The sequence below is a fragment of the Oncorhynchus gorbuscha genome, linkage group LG14 (genome assembly GCF_021184085.1).
Source record: "Oncorhynchus gorbuscha isolate QuinsamMale2020 ecotype Even-year linkage group LG14, OgorEven_v1.0, whole genome shotgun sequence".
NCBI lineage: Eukaryota > Metazoa > Chordata > Actinopteri > Salmoniformes > Salmonidae > Oncorhynchus > Oncorhynchus gorbuscha.
In genome coordinates this window covers 55,470,329-55,497,046 of record NC_060186.1, presented here as the reverse complement: position 1 = coordinate 55,497,046, position 26,718 = coordinate 55,470,329, and the positions used below count along the sequence as shown (strand labels likewise).

The 26,718-nt window shown below is 45.3% G+C and overlaps 1 protein-coding gene across 1 annotated transcript in view; it reads right to left on the bottom strand.

The window, feature by feature from the left end:
- Positions 1 to 6,863: 6,863 nt before the first annotated feature.
- The window catches only part of LOC123995141 (tumor necrosis factor receptor superfamily member 21-like), a 38,164-nt gene continuing 18,309 nt past the window's right edge, over positions 6,864 to 26,718 (bottom strand). Inside the window, exons 4-6 of the mRNA XM_046298524.1 lie at positions 16,674 to 16,939; positions 9,878 to 10,088; positions 6,864 to 9,562 (exon numbers count right to left, since the gene is read on the bottom strand). Coding sequence (XP_046154480.1) covers positions 9,333 to 9,562; positions 9,878 to 10,088; positions 16,674 to 16,939 — 707 coding nt within the window. The 3' untranslated portion in view covers positions 6,864 to 9,332. The remainder of the gene's footprint in view (positions 9,563 to 9,877; positions 10,089 to 16,673; positions 16,940 to 26,718) is intronic.

Below are 26,718 nucleotides of genomic sequence, written 5' to 3'. Positions count from 1 at the left end.
TTGTGTGTTGCTGCACCTTACAGGACTGTTTCGTCTTCATTTCACTCTCTTTGTTATTTTGTTTAGTGTTTCTGTTCTAATAAATATAACATAAACACTTACCACGCTGCGCATTGGTCCAATCCATCCTATTCCTCATCAGAAGAGGAAGACAATCGTTACATTGTTAAGAAGAAATTTGTGGAGTGGTTGAAAAACAAGTTTTAATGACTCCAACCTAAGTGTATGTAAACTTCTGACTTCAGCTGTAACTAATTATGTGGCTTCTGAAGGTAATTGGTCGCACCAGATTTTATTTAGGGGCTTCATAGCAAAGGGGGTGAATACAAGCACCACTTTTCTATTTTATATTTTTTCGATTTATTTGAAACAAGTTCTTTTTTTCATTTCACTTCACCAATTTAGACTTTGTTTAGACTAAATTTAGACAATTTAGATTTTGTGTATGACCATTACATGAAATCCAAATAAAAATCTATTCAAATTACAGGTTGTAATGCAAGAAAATAGGAAAACCGCTAAGTGGGATGAATACTTTTGCAAGGCTCTGTATGGCGTTGTGTGGACGAGCGGTTTGCTGATGTCAAGCACTCATGGTGAAGGTGGGTTTATGTTATGACAGGCATAAGCTACGGACAATGAACAGAATTGCATTTTATTGATGGCAATTTGAATGCACAGAAGATCCTGAGGCCCATTTTTTAAAGCTATCTGTGACCAACAGATGCATATCTAAACTCAGCAAAAAAAGAAACGGACCCTTTTAAGAACCATGCCTTTCAAATATAATTTGTAAAAATCCAAATAACTTCACAGATATTCATTGTAAAGGGTTTAAACTCTGTTTCCCTTTCTTGTTCAATGAACCATAAACAATTAATGAACATGCACCTGTGGAACGGTCGTTAAGACACTAACAGCTTACATACGGTAGGCAATTAAGGTCACAGTTATGAAAACTTAGGACACTAAAGAGGCCTTTCTACTGACTCTGAAAAACACCAAAAGAAAGATACCCAGTGTCCCTGCTCATCTGCGTCAACGTGTCTTAGGCATGCTGCAAGGAGGCATGAGGACTGCAGATGTGGCCAGGGCAATATATTGCAATGTCTGTACTGTGAGACCCCTAAGACAACGCTACAGGGAAACAGGACGGACAGCTGATCGTCCTCGCAGTGGCAGACCACGTGTAACAACACCTGCACAGGATCGGTACATCTGAACATCTCACCTGCCCGAGTTACACCAGGAATGCACAATCCCTCCACCAGTGCTCAAACTGTCCACAATAGGCTGAGAGAGGCTTTACTGAGGGCCTGTAGACCTGTTGAAAGGTCCTCACCAGACAACACCGGCAACAATGTCGCCTATAGGCACAAACCCACCGTCGCTGGACCAGACAGGACTGGCAAAAGTGCTCTTCACTGATGAGTCGCGGTTTTGTCTCACCAGGGGTGATGGTCGGATTCACGTTTATCATTGAATGGAATGAGCGTTACACAGAGGCCTGTACTTTGGAGCGGGATTGAGTTGGAGGTGGAGGGTCAGTCATGGTCTGGGGTGGTGTGTCACAGCATCATTGGACTGAGCTTGTTGTCATTGCAGGCAATCTCAACGCTGTACGTTACAGGGAAGACATCCTTCTCCCTCATGTGTTACACATCCTGCAGGCTCATCCTGACATGACCCTCCAGCATGTCAATGCCACCAGCCATACTGCTCGTTCTGTGCGTGATTTCTTGCTAGACAGGAATGTCAGTGTTTTGCCATGGCCAGCGATGAGGCCGGATCTCAATCCCATTGAGCATGTCTGTGACCTGTTGGATTGAAGGGTGACGGCTAGGGCCATTCCCTCCAGAAATGTCCGGGAACTTGCAGGTGCCTTGGTGGAAGAGTGGGGTAACATCTCACAGCAAGAACTGGCAAAAATGGTGCAGTCTATGCGGAGGAGATGCACGGCAGTACTTAATGCAGCTGGTGGCTACACCAGATACTGACTGTTACTTTGATTGTGACACCCCCTTTGTTCAAGGACACATTATTCAATTTCTGTTAGTCACATGTCTGTGGAACTTGTTCAGTTTATGTCTCAGTTGTTGAATCTTGTTATGTTCATACAAATATTTACACATGTTAAGTATGCAGAAAATAAACGCAGTTTACAGTGAGAGGACGTTTCTTGAGTTTATTTTCCCAATCTTGCGAAATCCATAGATTAGGGCCTAATGAATTTATGTCAATCGATTGATTTCCTCATATGTAACTGTAACTCAGTAACAGCTTTGAAATTGTTGCAATTTGTGTTCATATTTGTGATCGGTATAGATACCGTGCATTAGGAAAGTATTCAGACCCCTTCCCTTTTTCCACATTTTGTTACGTTACAGCCTTACTCTAAAATGTATTTAATTATTTTTCCCCTCATCAATCCACATACAATACCCCATAATGACAAAGCAAAAACAGGTATTTAGAAATGTTTGCAAATTTCGAAAAACAGAAATACCTTATTTACATAAGCATTCAGACCCTTTGTTATGGGACTCGAAATGGAGCTCAGGTGCATTCTGTTTCCATTTATCATCCTTGAAGATGTTTCTACAACTTGGTTCTACAACTTGGTCCTACAATTTAATTGATTGGACATCAATTGACAGTGCATTTCAGAGCAAAAACCAAGTAATGAGCTAGAAGGAATTGTCCACAGAGCTCAGAGACAGGATTGTGTCAAGGCACAGATCTGGGGAAGGGTACCAAAAAATGTCTGCAGCATTGAAGGTCCCCAAGAACACAGTGGCCTCCATCATTCTTAAATGGAAGAAGTTTTGAACCACAGAGACTCTTCTTTGAGCTGGCCTTTGTCAGGGATGTGACCAAGAAACCATTAGTCACTTTTACAGAGCTCCAGAGTTCCTCTGTGGAGATGGGAGTACCTTCCAGAAGGACAACCATCTCTGCAGGACTCCACTAATCAGGCCTTGATGGTAGAGGGGCCAGACGGAAGCCACTCCTCAGTAAAAAGTACCTGATACCCCGTTTGGAGTTTTTGAAAAGGCACCTATAGGACTCTCAGACCATTTATTTTATTTTTTATTTATTTCACCTTTATTTAACCAGGTAGGCAAGTTGAGAACAAGTTCTCATTTACAATTGCGACCTGGCCAAGATAAAGCAAAGCAGTTCGACACATACAACGACACAGAGTTTCACATGGAGTAAAACAAACATACAGTCAATAACACAGTATAAACAAGTCTATATACGATGTGAGCAAATGAGGTGAGATAAGGGAAGTAAAGGCAAAAAAAGGCCATGGTGGCAAAGTAAATATAATATAGCAAGTAAAACACTGGAATGGTAGATTTGCAATGGAAGAATGTGCAAATTAGAAATAAAAATAATGGGGTGCAAACGAGCAAAATAAATAAATAATTTAAATACAGTAGGGAAAGAGGTAGTTGTTTTAAATTATAGGTGGGCTATGTACAGGTGCAGTAATCTGTGAGCTGCACTGACAGTTGGTGCTTAAAGCTAGTGAGGGAGATATGTGTTAACAGTTTCAGAGATTTTTGTAGTTGGTTCCAGTCATTGGCAGCAGAGAACTGGAAGGAGAGGTGGCCAAAGAAAGAATTGGTTTTGGGGGTGACTAGAGAGATATACCTGCTGGAGCGTGTGCTACAGGTGGGAGATGCTATGGTGACCAGCAAGCTGAGATAAGGGGGGACTTTACCTAGCAGGGTCTTGTAGATGACATGGAGCCAGTGGGTTTGGCGACGAGTATGAAGCGAGGGCCAGCCAACGAGAGCGTACAGGTCGCAATGGTGGGTAGTATATGGGGCTTTGGTGACAAAACAGATTGCACTGTGATAGACTGCATCCAATTTGTTGAGTAGGGTATTGGAGGCTATTTTGTAAATGACATCGCCAAAGTTGAGGATTGGTAAGATGGTCAGTTTTACAAGGGTATGTTTGGCAGCATGAGTGAAGGATGCTTTGTTGCGAAATAGGAAGCCAATTCTAGATTTAACTTTGGATTGGAGATGTTTGATATGGGTCTGGAAACAAGATTCTCTGGTCTGATGAAACCAAGATTGAATTATTTGGCCTGAATGCCAAGCATCATGTCTGGAGGAAACCAGGCACCATCCCTACAGTGAAGCAAGCATGGTGGTGGTACCATCATGCTGTGAGAGAGCCCAGACTTGAACCCGATCGAACATCTCTGGAGAGACCTGAAAATAGCTGTGTAGCGACGCTCCCCATCCAAGCTGACAGAGCATGAGGGGATTTGCAGGCTGGCTGACGGCTCTGGCGGCTCAGGACAGACGGGAGGCTCTGGCAGCTCAGGACAGACGGGAGGCTCTGGCGGCTCAGGACAGACGGGAGGCTCTGGCGGCTCAGGACAGACGGGAGGCTCTGGCGGCTCAGGACAGACGGGAGACCCTGGCGGCTCAGGACAGACGGGAGACCCTGGCGGCTCAGGACAGACGGGAGACCCTGGCGGCTCAGGACAGACGGGAGACCCTGGCGGCTCAGGACAGACGGGAGGCCCTGGCGGCTCAGGACAGACGGGAGGCTCTGGCGGCTCAGGACAGACGGGAGGCTCTGGCGGCTCAGGACAGACGGGAGGCTCTGGCGGCTCAGGACAGACGGGAGGCTCTGGCGGCTCAGGACAGACGGGAGGCTCTGGCGGCACAGGACAGACGGGAGACTCTGGCGGCTCAGGACAGACGGGAGACCCTGGCGGCTCAGGACAGACGGGAGACCCTGGTGGCTGAGGACAGACGGGAGACTCTGGCGGCTCAGGACAGACGGGGGACTCTGGCGGCTCAGGACAGACGGGGGACTCTGGTGGCTCAGGACAGACGGGGGACTCTGGTGGCTCAGGACAGACGGGGGACTCTGGCGGCTCAGGACAGATGGGAGACTCTGGCGGCTCAGGACAGATGGGAGACTCTGGCGGCTCAGGACAGACCTGTAGGGATGAGACGGAGAGACAGCCTGGTGCGGGGGGCTGCCACCGGAGGGCTGGTACGTGGAGGTGGCACTGGATAGACAAGACCGTGCAGGCGCACTGGAGCTCTTGAGCACCGAGCATGCCTAACCTTACCTGGTTGAATGCTTCCCGTAGCCCGACCTGTGCGGCGAGGTGGAATAGGCCGCACTGAGCTATGCTGGCGAACCGGGGACACCATGCTCAAGGCTGGTGCCATGTACGCCGGCCCAAGGAGACGCACTGGAGACCAGATGCGTAGAGCCGGCTTCATGGCACCTGGCTCAATGCCCACTCTAGCCCGGCCGATACGAGGAGCCGGGCTATGCACCCGCACCGGGGACACCGTGCGCTCCACAGCATAACACGGTGCCTGCCCGGTCCCTCTCGCTCTCCGGTAAGCACAGGAAGTTGGCGCAGGTCTCCTACCTGGCTTCGCCACACTCCCAATATTCCCCTGGCTGAGCCCAGGGTCCTCTCCCGTCGAGAATTTCCTCCCAAGTCCACGAGTCTTGTGTTCGATGCTGATGTGGCTGATGCTGCTGCTGCTGCCCGTTACCACGCCGCTTGGTCCTCTGTTGGTGGGTGATTCTATAACAGATTTCCTCGTCTTCGTCTGAAGAGGTGTAGCAAGGATCGGACCAATATGCACCGTGGTAGGTGTCCATGTTTTAATAGAAAAGACTGAACATGACACAAATACAAAATAACAAAGTGAAATGGAAATGAAACAGTCCCGTGTGGCACAAACACTGACACAGGAAACAATCACCCACAAAATACCCAAAGAATATGGCTGCCTAAATATGGTTCCCAATCAGAGACAATGATAAACACCTGCCTCTAATTGAGAACCGATCTAGGCAACCATAGACCTACCTAAAAACCTAGATGGAAACAACCCCATACATCTACAAAAAACCCTAGACAGTACAAACACCCTAGATGAGACAAAGAACACACATATCACCCATGTCACACCCTGACCTAACCAAAATAATAAAGAAAACAAAGAATACTAAGGTCAGGGCGTGACAGATATTTATTGGAAAGGAGCATCAGCTCATCACCTTGCACTTTCACCACATTGTAAAGTTCATCATAACTTATTTAATCTGTAGCCTAATAAACTGCATGCTTTCCAAGACTTAGTGGGAGGACCTCACAACATACTGTATCAATGCGTGACTCCAAGTTTGCTTCGATATAATGGATATTTGATCAATATTTGCACACAAAAGCATTTCCACCACAATTTCTCAAATAATACATTTTACTGACACAAAAATATCCCATCTTTTGTCGACATTTGGAAAGTTTACCAACAAATGTACTGTTTTCATCAGGCTTGTCATTACATTTTTATCTGACATGTACTTTACTCGTGTCACACCTGTTCTTGTGCTTGTTTCCACCCCCCTCCAGGTGTCGCCCATCTTCTCCATTATCCCCAGTGTATTTATACCTGTGTTTTCTGTCTGTCTGTGCCAGTTCTTCTTGTTGCCAAGTCAACCAGCGTTTTTCTCTTAGGTCCTGGTTTTCCCCAGTCTCTCTTTGTCTTGTCCTCCTGGTTCTGACACTTGCCTGTCCTGACTCTGAGCCCGCCTGCCTGACCATTCTGCCTGCCCCTGCCCTCGAGCCTGCCTGCCGCCCTGTACCATTATGGAATCTGCCCTGGCTATGAACTCTTGCCTGTCCCCGACCTGTCTTTTGCCTACCCCTTGAACTATAATAAAGATCAACTCAAACCATCTGCATCTGAGTCGCCTTGTGTCGTTATAACTACCATAAAAAGGTTACATGGAAACATGTTTACTGTAACAAATTCTTGCTGAAAGAGAGATACAGTAAGTATGACACACACTCCACATTATGACAAAAGTTTGAACTTTAATTGGTTGATTTAAGATTTTACATAATAGTAAATGTACTGGTTACACGTGTTATGTTTAAAAACAGCCACCAGAGTACATGTACAGTATACCTCAACTTCAATGTTTCATACTCGTTCTACATGCTTACCTTCACACACCTACATTAGACCCAACAGCGATGTGGACAGCTCGAACAACACTTCAATTCTGTCCAACAAAGTCCAGAGCAGCTGCATCTATTTTACCCCCTGCAAAGTCCAGAATACTTTAGTAGCGATTGTCCTGAAAGCCGCCCATATCATCCTGGTATTATGCCCAACTAGAGAATTTCAAGTCTAGCACCAGAATAGCTTGATACGATTGGCTTGGCAAAAAGTCAGTCTGTGTTCCTTTCCTAACATCTGCGAGTTGAATACTGGCACTTCACAGCAACATGTTTTTGGTGGTGCTTTTTCTTATTTTTTTTTAAGATGTTGAATTTAAAAGGAACTATAGTTGCACATTGTTATTTTTTAATCAAGTACCACAATCCTGAAGATGACTGTCAGATTCAAGTAGAATATGGAGCAACTATGCATATCTTACATCCAGTAAGATGGTCTCATTACACCAAGCTGGGACATATCAGAATGCCATTGAAATCAAGACAAATAATAGTTGCAAAGAAATCAAAAAGCTAAAAAACTACAAATGATAATACTCAAACTAAATGTTGAAAAAAACCAAGTGTGACATGTAAGTAAACACCATTTCAAAGAGACATTGAAGCACATATGGCAGAATGCATACAGATGAAATGGTTATGTTACTCAAAGAACAAGAATTAGTGCATCAATCATATTACATACTGTTAGTGTAAGACATTGTGCATCATGAGTGTGTGTCGTAGTGTCCCCCATAAAAAAATACTACAGTTTATTCTAGAATACTACAGTATATAGAAGTATGTAGTAAACTGTAGTATACTATACAATTGTATGCACTGTAGTATCCCTCAATCATGTGTAGGACTTAGTATAGAATTTTGTAGTACTGTAGAATACTATAGTAAATACTACAGTATTATCCAAAAAATAAAAACACTAGTAAATAGTACAAAAATGTCTGCAAAAATACTACAGTCCACAAAAACTTTTTTTAAACTATAGTAAATACTACAGTATATAATTTGTACATACTGTACCCTGCCCATTCCCCTCCCACAAGTCCCAATTTGGGCCACCCGTAAGTTTGAAACCTACATGCCAAGTTTAGACCATATATTGTGTTCCCTATGGTTATAGAAAAGAGTAGAAGGTCTGAACTCTCCGTGTCAGAACCCAGCACTACCTACAGGATATGGAAAATTTACTCTGAGTATTTCTCCAGTAGGTTTCTTCAAGGAGAATGCCCCCCACTTCTATGTCAAAGATAATTGTAAAGTGACTGTTCCACTGGATGTCATAAGGTGAATGCACCAATTTGTAAGTCGCTCTGGATAAGAGCGTCTGCTAAATGACTTAAATGTAAATGTTAAATGTAAATAATAAAACAAAAACACTACAGTAAATACTACAGTATACTACAGTCTGCAAAAACATTACCGTAATTAATATAGTATACACTACTGATTGTTTTTACTACAGTATTTATACTATAGTAAACTGTAAATACTACAGTATACTATAGTAAATACTACAGTAAAGTTAGCAAAAACACGACAGTGAATACTGTAGTAGTCCTACCATAGTGCAGACTATAGTATTTTTTCATGTGGGATGTTTGACATTTATAGACATTGTGCATGAGACTGTGTTATTGAAGTTTGCTTGCATGAATATGGGTTTATAATCTCAAAAATGTAAAGAGAACACTTGTTTAATGCTACATTGACACAAGGGCAATAGCTATGGTTTAATAAGCATAGTGGTGATGGTGGTGCTATGTCTGCCCAGAACTCCAGGCTGGCCACTCTGTCCTGCCCTTCCTCCAGGCAGGCAGGCTCACCATGGGGGGCTGTGTGTGGGGGGGAGCCTGGACCCCTCCCCTCAACATGGGGGGAGTGATGGAAGGAGACTTCAAGAGGTCAGGCATGTGGCTGTATGGTCTGGCCTGGGGGTGAGAGTGTGCAGGATCATAGAGAGAGAAGAGAGAGAATTTACAACTGCCAGGTCGCAGTTGTAAATGAGAACTTGTTCTCAACTAGTCTACCTGGTTAAATAAAGGTGAAAAAAGGGAGGCTCCCTGACCCTGGTATTATTAGGGGATTAAGTCAGGCTGCTAGGAATGGAGGATAGCCGATTGGCAGTCATGAAGGCGTGTAGACGACTATCCAGAATCAAGCAGCATCTCACTAGCGTACCTCAGAGTATTTTTTTTGGGGGAGCCACACCCAAGTAGCCACACAGAAAAGGAGGGGTTTGTAGCAGAAGGAAGTGGGGTGTCCCCTGACCACAGTATAGGTCTGTAGCATCACAGCAGTGTGCCTATAGGAGGTCAGGCAGGTGGCTGTAGACCGAGTCCAGCAGGGTCTGGCTGGCCTCCTGGCTCTTGACCCCGGCAATCTCGAAGAGGCGGTCCAGTTTGTCCTCTGCCATGGGGATCGCCTCGATGACATGCAGCTCGTCAAGGTTTAGGATGTGCAGCATGTCGTCGAAGATGGGCTGCAGGTCACACGGGTCCAGCCGGACCTGTCGCAGCACCGTGTCTTTCTTCTCTGGAAGTCACAGAGGAGAGGAAGAAAATGTCAGAATGAGGAGGAGGATAGACTGCAACATACTGTGGATGTTAGCTACAGCTTGTTGTTGTCCATAAAATAGGAAATCGTGAATGACTAAATTAGCAGTCACGTTCTGCTGCTGGGAATAAAAGCCTAGTCATCCTTATGAGAACGAAGACGTATTTCTCAAATATTTCATAGTTGATGACTTGCTATAATGGAGTATGAAGTAAATACAAATATGTCACCTCTGTAGGAGCCAGTTGCTTAGCATAATTACTGAAACAGAACTGTGTCATAATGTGTGGTTACCTTTGGTGATGAATGAGCCGTTCCTGCTGAGGGCGGAGTCTTTGCTGGAGGTGGAGTCACAGCGGAGCAGAGGCTCTGATTCGTCGGGGAAGAAGCCCTTGGTCCGGTCCACAGGAGACTGCTCCACCACCACCCCAGGAGACTCCAACGACTTGTGTACAGGACTGTGGCTCGGGGTTACATTCACAGTCATCAGCTGGTTCAGATTAAACTGCAGAGAGGGAGAGGGGAGGAGAGAAAGAGAGGGATATGGAGAGAGAGAAAGGTATATTATCTACTTCACTTGCTTTGGCAATGTTAACATATGTTTCCCATGCCAATAAAGCCCCTTGACTTGAATTGAGAGGGAGAGGGGAGGAGAGGGTCAGTGTCAGTGTTGGAAACCAATGGCTGAGAAAGCAGTGTTCTGAGTCACACTGTTGTCCGGACAGACCACTGCACAAAATAACCCAGTTTCGTACTCCTAGTTATCCGTACACCTCTGAAGGCACTTGTATCTTGCTTGCCACTCTGAGGATTTAAAGTATGGTATCTGTGATGACTCAAAAGCGATTTACGACTGTTTGATAGTAGGAACACCACTTAATGGTGACTTTGATCCTGACTGCAATTGTGAGAAGTGCCAACGCTAAAGAGATTGCTAGATAGTTGGAAGATATCCTGACACTCGCACCTCACCATTGTCATGAACTATCAGCATTTCAAGAGCTGAGTGCTCAGGCTTTAGCAATTGCTTACTTTTGAATCCTTTACACATCACGACTTATGCCTACTATGGTACAAGTGGTTATTATTAGACTTTTGGATACACCTGCACAAGTTTGGAAACAGGCCATTTTACGCGGTGCAGAGAGAGGACAGGGAGCTCCTGTGTGCCCAGCCCCAGCCCAATGCAGCCCACATCAGGTGACACAGCGGGCCAACCCACAGCCCCAGACCACCCACTCCCATCCGTGACTCTCTCTCCTTGCCTCAGGGAGCGTACACAACCGACCAGACATGAAAGGGATTCTGTGGACATGGACAGAGCAGGAATGTACTGCCCAAAGACCACATGGGCCCAGTCACACACTACCAGTTATAGTACACCACTGTGCTTGCCCTGGGGCTCAGGGAAAACATAAATAACAGTCTTCTTCGGTATGGTAATGTAGTGAACTGGTGGTGACCGGCCAGATGAGCTCTTGAGAGACTTACATTTTGACTTCGGTACTGTAGAAAAAAAGGCCTTGCTGTGAGTGAGACAGGAAGGAAATGGTAAAGGGCATTTCATACAGTCGATGGAAATGCCATGGAAAACTTTCAGGGTGCTGAAAATCCAATAGAACACAGTTCAATATGGCTTCACAGAAACACAATAGAATTTCATGCAGGTGACGGGAGTCTAACGGAAAACTTCTGATGCGAACATAACATCCCATATAAAACAGCTTGATGTGGCATCAGACAGACCTCACTTACTTCTGTGTGTGTATATGACCCATATGCGGCCCCTGCTATCTCCCCTATTTGATAAAAAGTTCCTCTGTGCACTAGGCCAGATAGGCAGGCAATGACACGTCCACGAAGACTGGAGCACTACACCGCCCTGGCCAAATTATGTTACAAACAGCTGTTACAAAACCTACCAACTAACCCTCCAGAGAAACCCCTGAAGACTGAAAATACTTGAACTCAGATCGACTCATCATGGAGAATTAGGAGAAAACAGGGGGAAATGGTGTCACCGTTCCAGATGGTTCTCTGAGTTGTCAGTAGCCAGTGACTGAGTCATTAGAGGAGAGACAGTGATCTGGCTGAGTCACTGACATAGCCTGTCAACACACACACAGCAGACCCTAGGGTAGGGACATTGTCACGCATCACACACACACATACACATACTCACACCAGGCAGCAGGCACACACAGGCACGAAAGCTCACACACAATCACGCACACACTCAAACACACAATAAACACGCTAGGGGTCTGTCCCTGTGTAGGGAGGAACTGCTGAGGCATCAGAGACACAGAGAACATCCACATTTTAATTAAATCACAAATAACACAGATATTTTACTGAATCTGCAGAGTATCGACAAATTTTGGCGCTTAGGAGAGATGTGTTGCATGTTTAGTCATAAACCCTGTTCAGCAGCAAAATACAGCAGGCTATGGAAAAACTGCAATATCATAAGACATTGTGGGTCAAGAGAGCCTTGACCACTAAAGTGAATCCTCATATGTTAACACTGAGAAATTTCATCATCACTACTGTTATGTAGGACACTGGGGGTGTTGTTTAATAGGCAGCTCTTTTCTCTGCTTCTCCCTCATAGACAGTATTCTTGTGACGCTGCAACCACTGTTACAGCTGATACTAAACATCTTCCCCAACAGATGTGATGAAGGGCCTACCTGAAAGTACACAGTGATGAGCTTGATGCTCCTTTCCAATAAATATCCAGGGTCTTATTCTGGTGACATGAAGATAGATGCTTGCCTGCAGTTTGACAAATAAAGATCATCTCACTCTTTTGTCCATAATAATCTCATCATGTAGGCTATACGTGCACTGTATCTGCCAGCTGTTGGCTAGAAAGCATGTGCCAAGACCAGAGTGGGCACATTCGCTATATAGCGCAACATTTTTACTGACAAAACCAGTTGAAAAAGCGATGGAAACTCATTTAACTTGTATTTTTTAATCGGTACATGGGAATTTAATGGCAAAAGTTATTTTTATGTGCACTATGTCACCACGCACAGCCTTTTATGTGAAACAAGGCAATTTGATAGAAACACATTCATTAACAGCATTCTTACAAAGCTATTCCTCTTGTCCAGATGGGATAGAGCCGTGTGTAATGCAATGGGGATTGCGTCATCTGTGGATCTGTTGGGGCGTCATGCAAATTGTAGTGGGTCTAGGGTGTCAGGTAAGGTGGAGGTGATATGATTCTTAACTAGCCTCTTAAAGCACGTCATGATGGCCGAAGTGAGTGCCATCTGGGCCGGCAGCATTATGAGGGTTAATGGGCAAAGTAGGTGTTTAGCTTGTCCGGGAGCGAGGTGTTGGTGTCTGCGACATGGCTGGCTTTCCCTTTATAATCCATGTCTGGAGTCCCTGCCACATACATCTTGTGTCTGAGCCATTAAACTGTGTCTCCACTTTGTCCCTACATGGTTGTTTTGCCTCTTGGATTGCCTTACGGAGGGCATAGCTGGTCTGTTTGTACACGTCCATGTTCTCAGTCACCTTGCAGAGGTTAAATGCGGTGGTTTGTGCTTTCAGTTTTGTGCGAATGCTGCCATCCATCCACATTTTTTTGTTTGGATAACATCCTCTATGCACTTCCTGATGAACTCAGCCCCTAACTAAGTTTATACGTTTGATACTATTCTCTGAGGCAACCCGGGACATTTCCCAGTCTGCGTGATCAAAATAAACTTGAAGCATAGATTCTGATTGGTCAGACCATTGTTGAACAGTCCTTACCATGAGTGCTTCCTGTTGAAGTTTCTGCTTATAGGAGGGGAGGAGCAAAATTGAGGCATGATCTGATTTGCCGAAGGGAGGGTGGGGGAGAGCCTTGTAGCTGTCCCGGGAGGAGGTGTAACAACGGTCAAGAATGCTCGATGAGCGAGACGCACAGAATATGTGTTGATAGAAGTTTGGTAGTGTTTTCCTCAGATTTCCTTTATTAATGTCCCCAGCTACAATAATTGCAGCCTCAGGATATTCGGTGTCTAGTTTGCATAAAGTTGAGTGTAGTTCCTTGAGAGCCAGAAAACTCTCTTGGGAGGTAATGCGGTCAGCATTTGATGATGAGGTATTTCAGATTGGGAGAACAAAAGGACTTGAATTCCTGTACATTACCACAATCACACCACAAGTAGTTAGTCATGAAACATACACCTTTCTTTTTCCTGTTCGTGCAATGGACAGAGAACCCTGTTGGCTGAATGGTAGGGGACAGTATATCCGCCGGAAAGAGACATGATTCTATAAAATAGAGTATGTTTCAGCCCCTAATGTCTCGCTGTAAGGAGATCCTTGCCCTGAGCTCGTCTACTTTATTGTCCAGGGACTTAACGTTAGCGAGTAACATACACGGAAGTGGTGGATGGTATGCATGCCTCCTGAGTCTGAATAGGAGCCCACTCCTTATTCCTATTCTCCAACAGCGGAGTCTTGGAGCTGCCCCTGGGAAGAAGGGAACTGTCTTGGGGAGTTCAAACAAAGGATTAAATTTAGGGAAATATAATTTCTGGTCGAATTGCTGGTTGAGTGATCTCCAATCTAATATCCAAAAGTTATTTTTGGCTGTAGGTAATAATGCAAGAAATGTTCTGAGCAAATAATATAAGAAATAATATTTTTTTAAATACTGCAAAGTTGCCTGGGAGCTAGAAATAGGCATCATCTTCCTGTGCAGACCGGAGAATGCACCTGGGCCTCTGAACGAATGAATGGACATTTAATGGGAGTAGTAAACACTTAATAATGTCTGAAATTGGATTCCGTGTGTAGCATTGTGCCTGCCTGAAGGGGAGGCTAGAACTCGTATTATGAGTAGTTGCCTTGGTGTGGATGGAAAAGCTCCTACTGGGAGTAGAGGACCAGAAGGAAAGAAGAAGAAAACAGACAGAGACAGCTGGCTAGGACCTTTGGGACAAGACTTTTTCCCAAGCGAGGATAAACACAACAACCACTGAAGCACTAAGAGAGAATCTTCATTCTGTTAAAGCAGCTTGTTTACGAGGAGTTGACCTGAGGTCTTGCGTGCCACAGAGAGTCAATGTGTTGTGATGTTTAATCTCTTCCTCTAAATGCATCATTCAGATGACTGAGTGTTTTTTTTGTGGAGTAGGCTAAAACGTGTCTGTCTGGGGCACAGAGGAGAGAGGGAGGGTGCCCCAGAAATACCTGACATAGAAAACACATATCCTACAGCAACAAAACATGCTGAGCAGATTGGTGCTCCAACTGCACTCATTTCACTTTATGGGGGAGGGTGTTTTGTCTGACATAACGTCATGTAGGTCAGGTTCCTTGCTGACTGAAGCATCATAACACGTGGGCCTAGACTTTTGCAGCTGCAAAGAAACAGACAGTGAGAAGTAAAAACACGTTATTTTGACCATATGCTGCGGCAAAACTGTTTTTGTTGCGGTGACATTATCAGTAAAAGGGTCTATCACTGTGTCCTAGGGTAAACTACTACAGTGTGCCAAGGCCCTTCAGTATCAGTGGTCTATGGCTAGGCCTCATTTAACACTGACAGTGCAGTGACTCCATCAGTCAGCCCTAACCAGCTGAGACCGAGGGCAGGAGGAGAGACACAGCTCAGCTCACACTGCAGCTATGGTCATCTGCAAGATTAAACAGGAGGACATGCTCCACATGCATACCAACACACGCTGACACAGACAGTACATGCTGACACACACACACACGCGCAAACAACAACAAACAACTCAGCCTCTGTCCTTTCTGCTTCAGGCTCCGTGCCTTACAGCTATGATGAAATCACACTATTGGAATGAGAGAATATCAGCTGGGGAGGCAGATTAGCAATGTTTGGGGCTCACCACCTGTGGTTTGTTTAAAAACAACCCAGTCATGGAGGATAGCTCCAAGCTGTGTCTTAATGAATTAACAAAACTGGGGTGGCAGCAGGAAACAGCGTCCCCTCCCTCTCTCATTTCCTCTCTCCTTCGCTCCATCCCTCCCATACATAAGGCAGCCAGCCCACTCTGGTGGAATCGCCACACACAGACACCTCATTTATGAATCACACGGATGGGGAAGTCTTACGTCAGTGGAACCACATGGTTGTATATTATACCTCTAAGGAAGAATACCATATGTGTACACCTACAATGCTGTCTGTCTGCAGCATTTCTGTCTGGTACCAATAAGAGGCCCACTGCATGATGAATGGTCATCCCTCCTTACAGAGTATCCCTCATGAATTACCATTTCCTGGTGGTTTACCCTGAAGTTATTTATAACACATGACCCAGTGCTGATTCAATGGAATGAGGAGAAAATCTGAAGAAATGGCCAAGAGTGTACTGAGGAAAAACAAGGGAGGGAGGGAGAAAGGGGAGAGAGCAGCCTCCAGCACACTATGTTCCCTACTCATATTGTGCTTCTGCTTCCCTGTTCTCTCCCTCACCAAATGATTTATTACCTGCCATCTCCTCCACCATCGATTGAGACGAAACACCCTAGATATTACCATCATCCAAGGATTATTAAGTAGTGACGACAAGCAGAATTACAATAGGCAGCCTGTTAGATAGATCTCCGGGTCTCAATATCTCTCATAAGACGACCATAACAAGCCCTTAACTGTAAGAATCTAACTTTGAGCAGAGAAGGTCACTGGACATGGGGATAATATGATATGTATCTGAGAGATGGGAGGAAGTTAGGAGAAAAGTGGAGCGTGATGAATGATCCACTTTCGCAACTGGCCAGTCTCTCTACATTGACCTCTGTACTGTACAGTAGCGCTAGGCCACGCCAGGACAGTCACGGGGGCCCTTCCCTTAAGGCAGGAGGGCTGGTCACCACTCGTGACTTGTTTAAATTAACGTTGTCAACCCATATGTCATTTCTATGTTTGCGTTCACGTTGAGTGACTTTGTGAGTGACTTTGTACTCTAGAGATTTGGTGAGATAAAATGAGGACCTGAAGGCTCATTAGTGAGGAGTGCCATTTAGCCCAAATAGCCCACCTGTGATTCAAGATGGGAGAGTTCACTGAAGGACAGAACAGATTCTCTTTGCCAGTAGGGCTTACCTGAGGATTGTCTTCCATGATGCCTCGTATCTTCTCCACCACGTCTATACGGCGGTGGCGATGCAGGGCATTGATGAGCTTAGCCAAGTTGGCGTCCCCATCGCGGATGGTCCAGTGCTGCAGGGCAGCGTAAGCACGCTCGTGGTCCGACAGGTAGCCGTTGGAGAATGCTGCCACTTCACGCTCCGTGGCATTGGCCAGGGATTGGTACATGTCAATCCAGTGGCTGCCAATCTGAGCTGCCACCAACTTCAGGATGTCCACACCTGGGTAAAGAGAGGAGAGAACAGGTACAGTTTATGCCATGTCTGAAATAGACTGGAGCCATTGATTAACAATGGATGTCACTCTTGACTAATAAGTCAATCCCTAATTCACATGGACTCGGTTGATCATGAGACATGATATGATAATTTACCCCTTCAGACTTTTCAGCCCTTCCTTCATTTATAGTAATTATGCCCATTAAGTACTTAGAAATCAAATTAAAAGAGCATACAATTATATTACTTTATTTCTCCTTAATTGTAAGGTTGTGTCAGTTAAAAGCAATAATCAACACTATGACTAGTACAGCAACAAAACATGGGTCCTCTTGAACCACACTGAGCCATTGTTCCTTTCTTATAAAATGCTATTAAGTGAACACAGTGAATCTAAGATTTGTGTTGTAGAGATGTAGAGAGTGAGTTTGTATGTGTGTGTTACATAAGGGTTATGACCTCTCAGTCAACCTAAGCCTTAGGTCTCAGTTAGGGGATAATCAGAACAGTTTTAGCAGACCTGCACGTCTGGTTGCTGCTTATGAGCGATGCACCGTCATAAACTAGTGGATCCAGGAATACACTCTCTGAAAGTGATCTCTCATCAAGCTTTACCTCAGCAGATGCATCTGAAGTTCTCCACTACCCTCCACCTCTCCGCACCCCAGAATTGGCAGCCCATCTGTTCCCTCTGCACACCCTGTCCAGACAGACTCAGCGTGACTCATAAAGCTGAACTGGTCTCAACCAGATGGAGGAAGTGTTACTTTCAGTATATGAAGACAACCTCCTGATGGGTTCAAAGACCCTTGAAGAACTGCCTACCTGTCCTCCTGTCCGGCTTTTTGTGCTTTAAAGTAACACTGCCTATGTAGTTGAAGTAGTAGTAGTAGTTGAAGTATTAGAAGTAGTAGTAGTATTCGAAGTAGTAGTATCAGTAGTAGTATTAGAAGTAGTAGTAGTAGTAGTAATAGTATTAGAAGTAGTAGTAGTATTAGAAGTAGTAGTAGTTGCAGTAGTAGTAGAAGTAGTGGTAGTAATAGTGGTAGTAGTTGAAGTAGTGGTAGTATTAGAAGTAGTAGTAGTATTAGAAGTAGTGGTAGTATTAGAAGTAGTAGTAGTATTAGAAGTAGTAGTCGTATTAGAAGTAGTAGTGGTAGTAGTAGTGGTAGTAGTACAACACTGCTGATCTAAGATAAACACTCCATTGAAATTATGTTGAGAATCCTCTTTCATAATCTCTCTCTGATAATCACAATAGGCATGTGTGAGAGTAGCTGGTGCTGAAACAAAGGTCCTTAGTGCCAGTATGGAACATGGTTAGGCTCAGCTGCAGACTCAGCAGGTTGGTTGTCCTTTTCAGCCAGGGCCACTACCCAGGTATAAGACACTGCCTAAGCTCAGAGATAGGGCCAAGAGTTTTTCCTGACCATGTTAACTGACTGAGAAATAAACCCAGTGCCCTATAGCTTATAATTAGGGAATAGGGCCTGTTTTTTCCCTGATGGTCTGGAAAACTACTGGACCTACTCATAAATAACTGTGGGTTTTGATAGGGCAATATTGTTGTGAAACTGTAAATGGAAAATGTGCATACTGTAAGACATTGGATCATCTCATGCCTTGACATATGCTTACTTGCTTAAGGTCCACGCAATAGCATGGCATGCTATAACTCCCTGCTGTTAATGGCATCTGGATAACAAACAATGCATAAATCCATCTTGCGGTCCCCTTTGGTCTTTCATGCTAGAAATACCTCTCTTTATTCCTTACGTCATGGTCTACTGATGAATGTGTAATGATAGGTTTGAGAAAATGCATACTCGTTGGTTTTAATGTATAAATAGTACTAAGCGGCCTCAATTTGTTGATTGTGAAACGACACAAGTGGAAAAAGAGGACATGGGGTTCTCCTCCTCACCCAACCATAGCCTTTCTGAAGCTGTAGGACCTTATCTGAAGGATATCCTACACCACACCCTGCCTGGCTGGCTCCAGTCACACTTCTGAGGGATGCAGCAGAACATGTTGACTTGCAAATACAAGCCAAGTGGCAGAAATATGTCGGGGGGGGGGGCATTTGTCATAACAGGAAATGTCCCAGACGTGAATAGCCTAACTAATATATATTCAGACTGCCAGGCAGACACAAACATCCCCAGGTGTTAAAACTTCACTCAGTCAAAACAGAACATGTTCGCAAACAGGTGCAGAAAAACCCCATGTCTGTGTGCCTGTGAAACTGTGCCATCCCTGCAGGCATAACCATATTCAACTGAAAGATAAGTATAATTAAACTTGAATAAATTAAAATTGAAACAAAACCTTCATTAAAACATGGGGGGATTTCCAATTGACTTACTGAATGTAACATTCATTCCAATTCATTAATTGAATTGATGGAAAGTTAAATGGAATTGACCCAAACCTCACTCCCCAGACTACAAGAAGCCACATTATGCAGGCTGAACTATAATGTGCAGAGAAACATCATTAATAATTACATTTCGATAACGACCACAGTGATCCCTGATCAATATCTTCTATCAAAGCCCAAACATCCAGAGTGCTTAATAAAGGGTCGGTTTGGAGAGATGGTAGCTGGGAGATTGACTCGCTGTAAACCGGCGGTGGTTGGCTTGTGATCTGGTCGAGGCCAAGGATACACTACGGTTGTCCTGCCCTGAGGTCAGAGTTGTGCCACGAAGCGACTTTGTGATGAACGATGAGACCGACACCTGAAGCCTTTTGTGACAGTTCCTATCAAGCCTGCCTACTGTCACCTTCTTTAGAGAGAATTAAAACAAAGTGACAGAGTTAGGCTAGGGGGAAATACAATCTCTGTTTTAGTTGGATATAATAGATGACCTACATGTATAATTCAGTATGCTAGCGATGGTGTACAATAGTCCGTTTCCTTAACCTCCTGGCATGGTTGCAGTGGTGGCAGATTGAATATAAACAAATTACTGACCGAAAATGGCTGCCAATCAGTAAATAGTAACGGGACGCTCAAAAGTAATGAAGACTCCAAATTTAATCTGTTAGTTAGATGTAAAACATAGATTGAGTTTTCACATTGATGATGGTGCATAGAGACGAGGCGACAAGTTGTGTCACAGTTATAACCCACCGTTCCCCGGCAGGCTGTCATTTATATAAGAATTTGTTCTTAAATGGCTTGCCTAGTTAAATAAAAGTTCAATAAAACAAATGTACAAATAAAACAGTTTGTTCACAGCAATGTAACGTTGCCTGCAGAGCAGAGAAATGTAGCTACTGCAAGGCTTTTCAACAGGTTACTCAGAGTCAACACAAACATACTGTCACGTAGTCTCCATCTGTTACAAGTAGATCCTCTGAGAGGTGGTGAGACAATGTGGAATGTGGTTAATCTCTTACACACTCTTACACAGACCCTAATGGGAAGTGGGGGCGCTGTAAAATTTTCATTCGAAAACTCGATTGAGACAGCAGGTCTGAGTTGAGAGGGCTGCATGACAAAGAGGCCACAATAGCAGCCTTTCCCCTCCAGTCCAGCTGCTCTGATTCTCTCTGGGGATTCCTGCTGGTGACAAAGTAAACTTGTCATTTTTATTTATGTAGGCAAGTCAGTTAAGAGCACATGGTCCCGATGGGACTCCCAATCACAGCCGGTTGTGATACAGCCTGGAATCAAACCAGGGTCTGTAGTGACACCTCTATCACTGAGATGCAGTGCCTTAGACTGCTGCGCCACTCAGGAGCCCAAGTCATCCTAATGGAAGAGACAAATTGGTCGCATAAGACCAGCTTGCTGCTCAGTCAATTTCATTGTTTCAATCTCTTTGACTCCCTAGGGTTGTGAAGTCTTGCTCAGTTTTTCTCATTTTGTAGAACACTATCATTCAAAAAACACGAAACAAAATGAACGTAAAGTATCATAACCCAATCCGTCTGCATGAAAATTTTAATAATACAAAATCCACAGCAGGCCCAAATGACCCACAGCCACAGTCCAGGTCCTATCTCTGCTTCCCTGCCTGTCCCTGTGGCCTGGCCCACCCTGGTGCTGAGCAGCACGGCCTCCTATGTACTCCACCACCCCCCCGCCTGGGCGTCGTAAACAGCAGGCTCACACGGCGGATTCATTTCATCTGCACTATGTATACCCTGCTCGCCCTTCACATCACTTTCTGGACTCGTATGAAAGAATTGGCTATTTGTATGACCTCGTCTTCTTTATGTTTCCCATTCCACGTTTTATTAGGAGTGTTTTAACTACTCTAGTAAATAGACATTAAAGCCTTCAGGGTAGCCAATTATACACCTTGGACGAATTAACAAACTGTTTTGTTCGAAAGAGTAAACAGCTGTGTAATCACACACACAAACACACACATGGTCTGAATGTAAAACTTGGCATCCACTTGATAAACATTCTATAATCCTTTTTTAAAAAACATGCCGTAAATTCACTTGTTGTTTGAAGTTTAAAATACAATTAAATTCTCTTTTTTTGGAACTGAATGTAGACAAACATCGCCGTAAAAATGCAGATTATTTGTGTATCTGGACATTGTTAATAAAAAGCCTACTACTACTACTACTATTTTGAGACAACAGTAAAGAAAGATATGTGAAAAATGTCAGTGCACTTCATTTCTTGATTGCCATTAGTGTGTGTGTGAGAAATGGACAAAACATTTTAAATGCTGAAAATCCGGAATCCATGTAAATACCAAAGCAGTTTATCATGGACTTTCCTTGAGGACTTTCCTTGAGGACTTTCCTTGAGGACTTTCCTTGAGGACTTTCCTTGAGGACTTTCCTTGAGGACTTTCCTTGAGGACTTTCCTTGAGGACTTTCCTTGAGGACTCAATTGTTAACAGATTGCTCTCTCTAATGCTTTCAAAATGCCTTTCGTGAGTAACACAAAAGGGAAGTTGAATAGACAATTGTATGTAGTCAGGCTGAATATTAATCACGGTTAGACTACTGATCATGTTTCAGTTGTCCATTTCTATCTTCATAATGTCCACATCCCTACTATACACTAAGATTCCTGGAACATTCTCACGTGGTGTGAGCGGACAGGTACAATGTGCTAATCTCTTCACTTCACACAGTGAGAGCCCTGACACACGACAACCCCCAGACACCCTACCCATTTTCGACTTGGATAGTTCCATCTGTACCACTGACTTAGTCTGGCTTGTTAAAAGTTAATTTGTGCAACGTCTTTCCTTCTTAATGCGTTTGAGCCAATCAGTTGTGTTGTGACAAGGTAGGTGTGATACCCTATTTGTTTTTTTTTCTTATAAATTTGCAAACGTTTTTAAAAGGCTGTTTTTGCTTTGTCATTATGGGGTATTGTGTGTAGATTGACGAGACAAAAAAAAACAATGTAATCAATTTTAGAAAAAGGCCGTAACCTAACAAAATTTAGAAATACTATCTGAAGGCACTGTTTGATGTGAAAATGATACCAATTTTGAAGGGGCGGTGAGACATTTGTGTTTCGGTAATGAGGAAATGGCCGCAAGATGAAGGATCAAGGCCTCGCCTGGCATGTACGTCCTAGATGGCTGGGAGCTCACCCCCAGGGATGCAGGAATGCGCTGGGCCGTCCGCACCACCCCTCGGTAGGGCCTTCTGGTCAAGGGTGGTGCAGTTGCCATATTAGTCGGTGATACAACCAGTGCTCTCGATGGTTGCGTTGTCAACCAAACACAATTCAATATTACTTTTGTAATACACTAAATAGCCTAAACTTAAGGCTATCTAACAAACTAACATTCAACCTTAAAATGAGTAACACATCCATGGCCACATTTTTAAGTTACTGTTACTATACATTTATTTTTCTGCAACCATATAAAGCATGCATGTTTAAGAAAACATACATAGGTCATCATAGGTTTGTGGAGATCTTCACAATTGCTATAATAATCTGTGCAGAATCTCAAACAACATTGGTCACTTGCACCGTGTACTTTAACGTAGTCTCAACTGCAATTCAGGCCATTTACATTTACATTTACATTTAAGTCATTTAGCAGACGCTCTTATCCAGAGCGACTTACAAATTGGTGCATTCATCTTATGACATCCAGTGGAACAGCCACTTTACAATAGTGCATCTAAATCTTTTAAGGGGGGGAAGGGGGGTGAGAAGGATTACTTTATCCTATCCTAGGTATTCCTTAAAGAGGTGGGGTTTCAGGTGTCTCCGGAAGGTGGTGATTGACTCCGCTGTCCTGGCGTCGTGAGGGAGTTTGTTCCACCATTGGGGAGCCAGAGCAGCGAACAGTTTTGACTGGGCTGAGCGGGAACTGTACTTCCTCAGTGGTAGTGAGGCGAGCAGGCCAGAGGTGGATGAACGCAGTGCCCTTATTTAGGTGTAGGGCTTGATCAGAGCCTGGAGGTACTGAGGTGCCGTTCCCCTCACAGCTCCGTAGGCAAGCACCATGGTCTTGTAGCGGATGCGAGCTTCAACTGGAAGCCAGTGGAGAGAGCGGAGGAGCGGGGTGACGTGAGAGAACTTGGGAAGGTTGAACACTAGACGGCCTGCGGCGTTCTGGATGAGTTGTAGGGGTTTAATGGCACAGGCAGGGAGCCCAGCCAACAGCGAGTTGCAGTAATCCAGACGGGAGATGACAAGTGCCTGGATTAGGACCTGCGCCGCTTCCTGTGTGAGGCAGGGTCGTACTCTGCGGATGTTGTAGAGCATGAACCTACAGGAACGGGCCACCGCCTTGATGTTAGTTGAGAACTACAGGGTGTTGTCCAGGATCACGCCAAGGTTCTTAGCGCTCTGGGAGGAGGACACAATGGAGTTGTCAACCGTGATGGCGAGATCATGGAACGGGCAGTCCTTCCCCGGGAGGAAGAGCAGCTCCGTCTTGCCGAAGTTCAGCTTGAGGTGGTGATCCGTCATCCACACTGATATGTCTGCCAGACATGCAGAGATGCGATTCGCCACCTGGTCATCAGAAGGGGGAAAGGAGAAGATTAATTGTGTGTCGTCTGCATAGCAATGATAGGAGAGACCATGTGAGGTTATGACAGAGCCAAGTGACTTGGTGTATAGCGAGAATAGGAGAGGGCCTAGAACAGAGCCCTGGGGGACACCAGTGGTGAGAGCGCGTGGTGAGGAGACAGATTCTCGCCACGCCACCTGGTAGGAGCGACCTGTCAGGTAGGACGCAATCAAGCGTGGGCCGCGCCGGAGATGCCCAACTCGGAGAGGGTGGAGAGGAGGATCTGATGGTTCACAGTATCGAAGGCAGCCGATAGGTCTAGAAGGATGAGAGCAGAGGAGAGAGAGTTAGCTTTAGCGATGTGGAGCGCCTCCGTGATACAGAGAAGAGCAGTCTCAGTTGAATGACTAGTCTTGAAACCTGACTGATTTGGATCAAGAAGGTCATTCTGAGAGAGATAGCGGGAGAGCTGACCAAGGACGGCACGTTCAAGAGTTTTGGAGAGAAAAGAAAGAAGGGATACTGGTCTGTAGTTGTTGACATCGGAGGGATCGAGTGTAGGTTTTTTCAGAAGGGGTGCAACTCTCGCTCTCTTGAAGACGGAAGGGACGTAGCCAGCGGTCAGGGATAAGTTGATGAGCGAGGTGAGGTAAGGGAGAAGGTCTCCGGAAATGGTCTGGAGAAGAGAGGAGGGGATAGGGTCGAGCGGGCAGGTTGTTGGGCGGCCGGCCGTCACAAGACGCGAGATTTCATCTGGAGAGAGAGGGGAGAAAGAGGTCAGAGCACAGGGTAGGGCAGTGTGAGCAGAACCAGCGGTGTCGTTTGACTTAGCAAACGAGGATCGGATGTCGTCGACTTTCTTTTCAAAATGGTTGACGAAGTCATCTGCAGAGAGGGAGGAGGGGGGGGAGGATTCAGGAGGGCGGAGAAGGTGGCAAAGAGCTTCCTAGGGTTAGAGGCAGATGCTTGGAATTTAGAGTGGTAGAAAGTGGCTTTAGCAGCAGAGACAGAGGAGGAAAATGTAGAGAGGAGGGAGTGAAAGGATGCCAGGTCCGCAGGGAGGCGAGTTTTCCTCCATTTCCGCTCGGCTGCCCGGAGCCCTGTTCTGTGAGCTCGCAATGAGTCGTCAAGCCACGGAGCGGGAGGGGAGGACCGAGCCGGCCTGGAAGATAGGGGACATAGAGAGTCAAAGGATGCAGAAAGGGAGGAGAGGAGGGTTGAGGAGGCAGAATCAGGAGATAGGTTGGAGAAGGTTTGAGCAGAGGGAAGAGATGATAGGATGGAAGAGGAGAGAGTAGCGGGGGAGAGAGAGCGAAGGTTGGGACGGCGCGATACCATCCGAGTAGGGGCAGTGTGGGAAGTGTTGGATGAGAGCGAGAGGGAAAAGGATACAAGGTAGTGGTCGGAGACTTGGAGGGGAGTTGCAATGAGGTTAGTGGAAGAACAGCATCTAGTAAAGATGAGGTCGAGCGTATTGCCTGCCTTGTGAGTATGGGAGGAAGGTGAGAGGGTGAGGTCAAAAGAGGAGAGGAGTGGAAAGAAGGAGGCAGAGAGGAATGAGTCAAAGGTAGACGTGGGGAGGTTAAAGTCGCCCAGAACTGTGAGAGGTGAGCCGTCCTCAGGAAAGGAGCTTATCAAGGCATCAAGCTCATTGATGAACTCTCTGAGGGGACCTGGAGGGCGATAAATGATAAGGATGTTAAGCTTGAAAGGGCTGGTAACTGTGACAGCATGAAATTCAAAGGAGGCGATAGACAGATGGGTAAGGGGAGAAAGAGAGAATGACCACTTGGGAGAGATGAGGATCCCGGTGCCACCACCCCGCTGACCAGAAGCTCTCGGGGTGTGCGAGAACACGTGGGCGGATGAAGAGAGAGCAGTAGGAGTAGCGGTGTTATCTGTGGTGATCCATGTTTCTGTCAGTGCCAAGAAGTCGAGGGACTGGAGGGAGGCATAGGCTGAGATGAACTCTGCCTTGTTGGCCGCAGATCGGCAGTTCCAGAGGCTACCGGAGACCTGGAACTCCACGTGGGTCGTGCGCGCTGGGACCACCAGATTAGGGTGGCCGCGGCCACGCGGTGTGGAGCGTTTGTATGGTCTGTGCAGAGAGGAGAGAACAGGGATAGACAGACACATAGTTGACAGGCTACAGAAGAGGCTACGCTAATGCAAGGAGATTGGAATGACAAGTGGACTACACGTCTCGAATGTTCAGAAAGTTAAGCTTACGTAGCAAGAATCTTATTGACTAAAATGATTAAAATGATACAGTACTGCTGAAGTAGGCTAGCTGGCAGTGGCTGCGTTGTTGACTTTGTAGGCTAGCTGGCAGTGGCTGCGTTGTTGACACTACACTAATCAAATCGTTCCGTTGAGTGTAATAGTTTCTACAGTGCTGCTATTCGGGGGCTAGCTGGCTAGCTAGCAGTGTTGATTACGTTACGTTGCGTTAAAAGAACGACAATAGCTGGCTAGCTAACCTAGAAAATCGCTCTAGACTACACAATTATCTTTGATACACAGACGGCTATGTAGCTAGCTATGTAGCTAGCTACGATCAAACAAATCAAACCGTTGTGCTGTAATGAAATGAAATGAAAAATGTGATACTACCTGTGGAGCGAAGCGGAATGCGACCGGGTTGTTGAGTGCAGAAGTTCTATTCAGTAGACGTTGGCTAGCTGTTGGCTAGCTAGCAGTGTCTCCTACGTTAAGGACGACAAATATCTGGCTAGCTAACCTCGGTAAATTAAGATAATCACTCTAAGACTACACGCTCTAAACTACACAATTATCTTGGATACGAAGACAGCAAA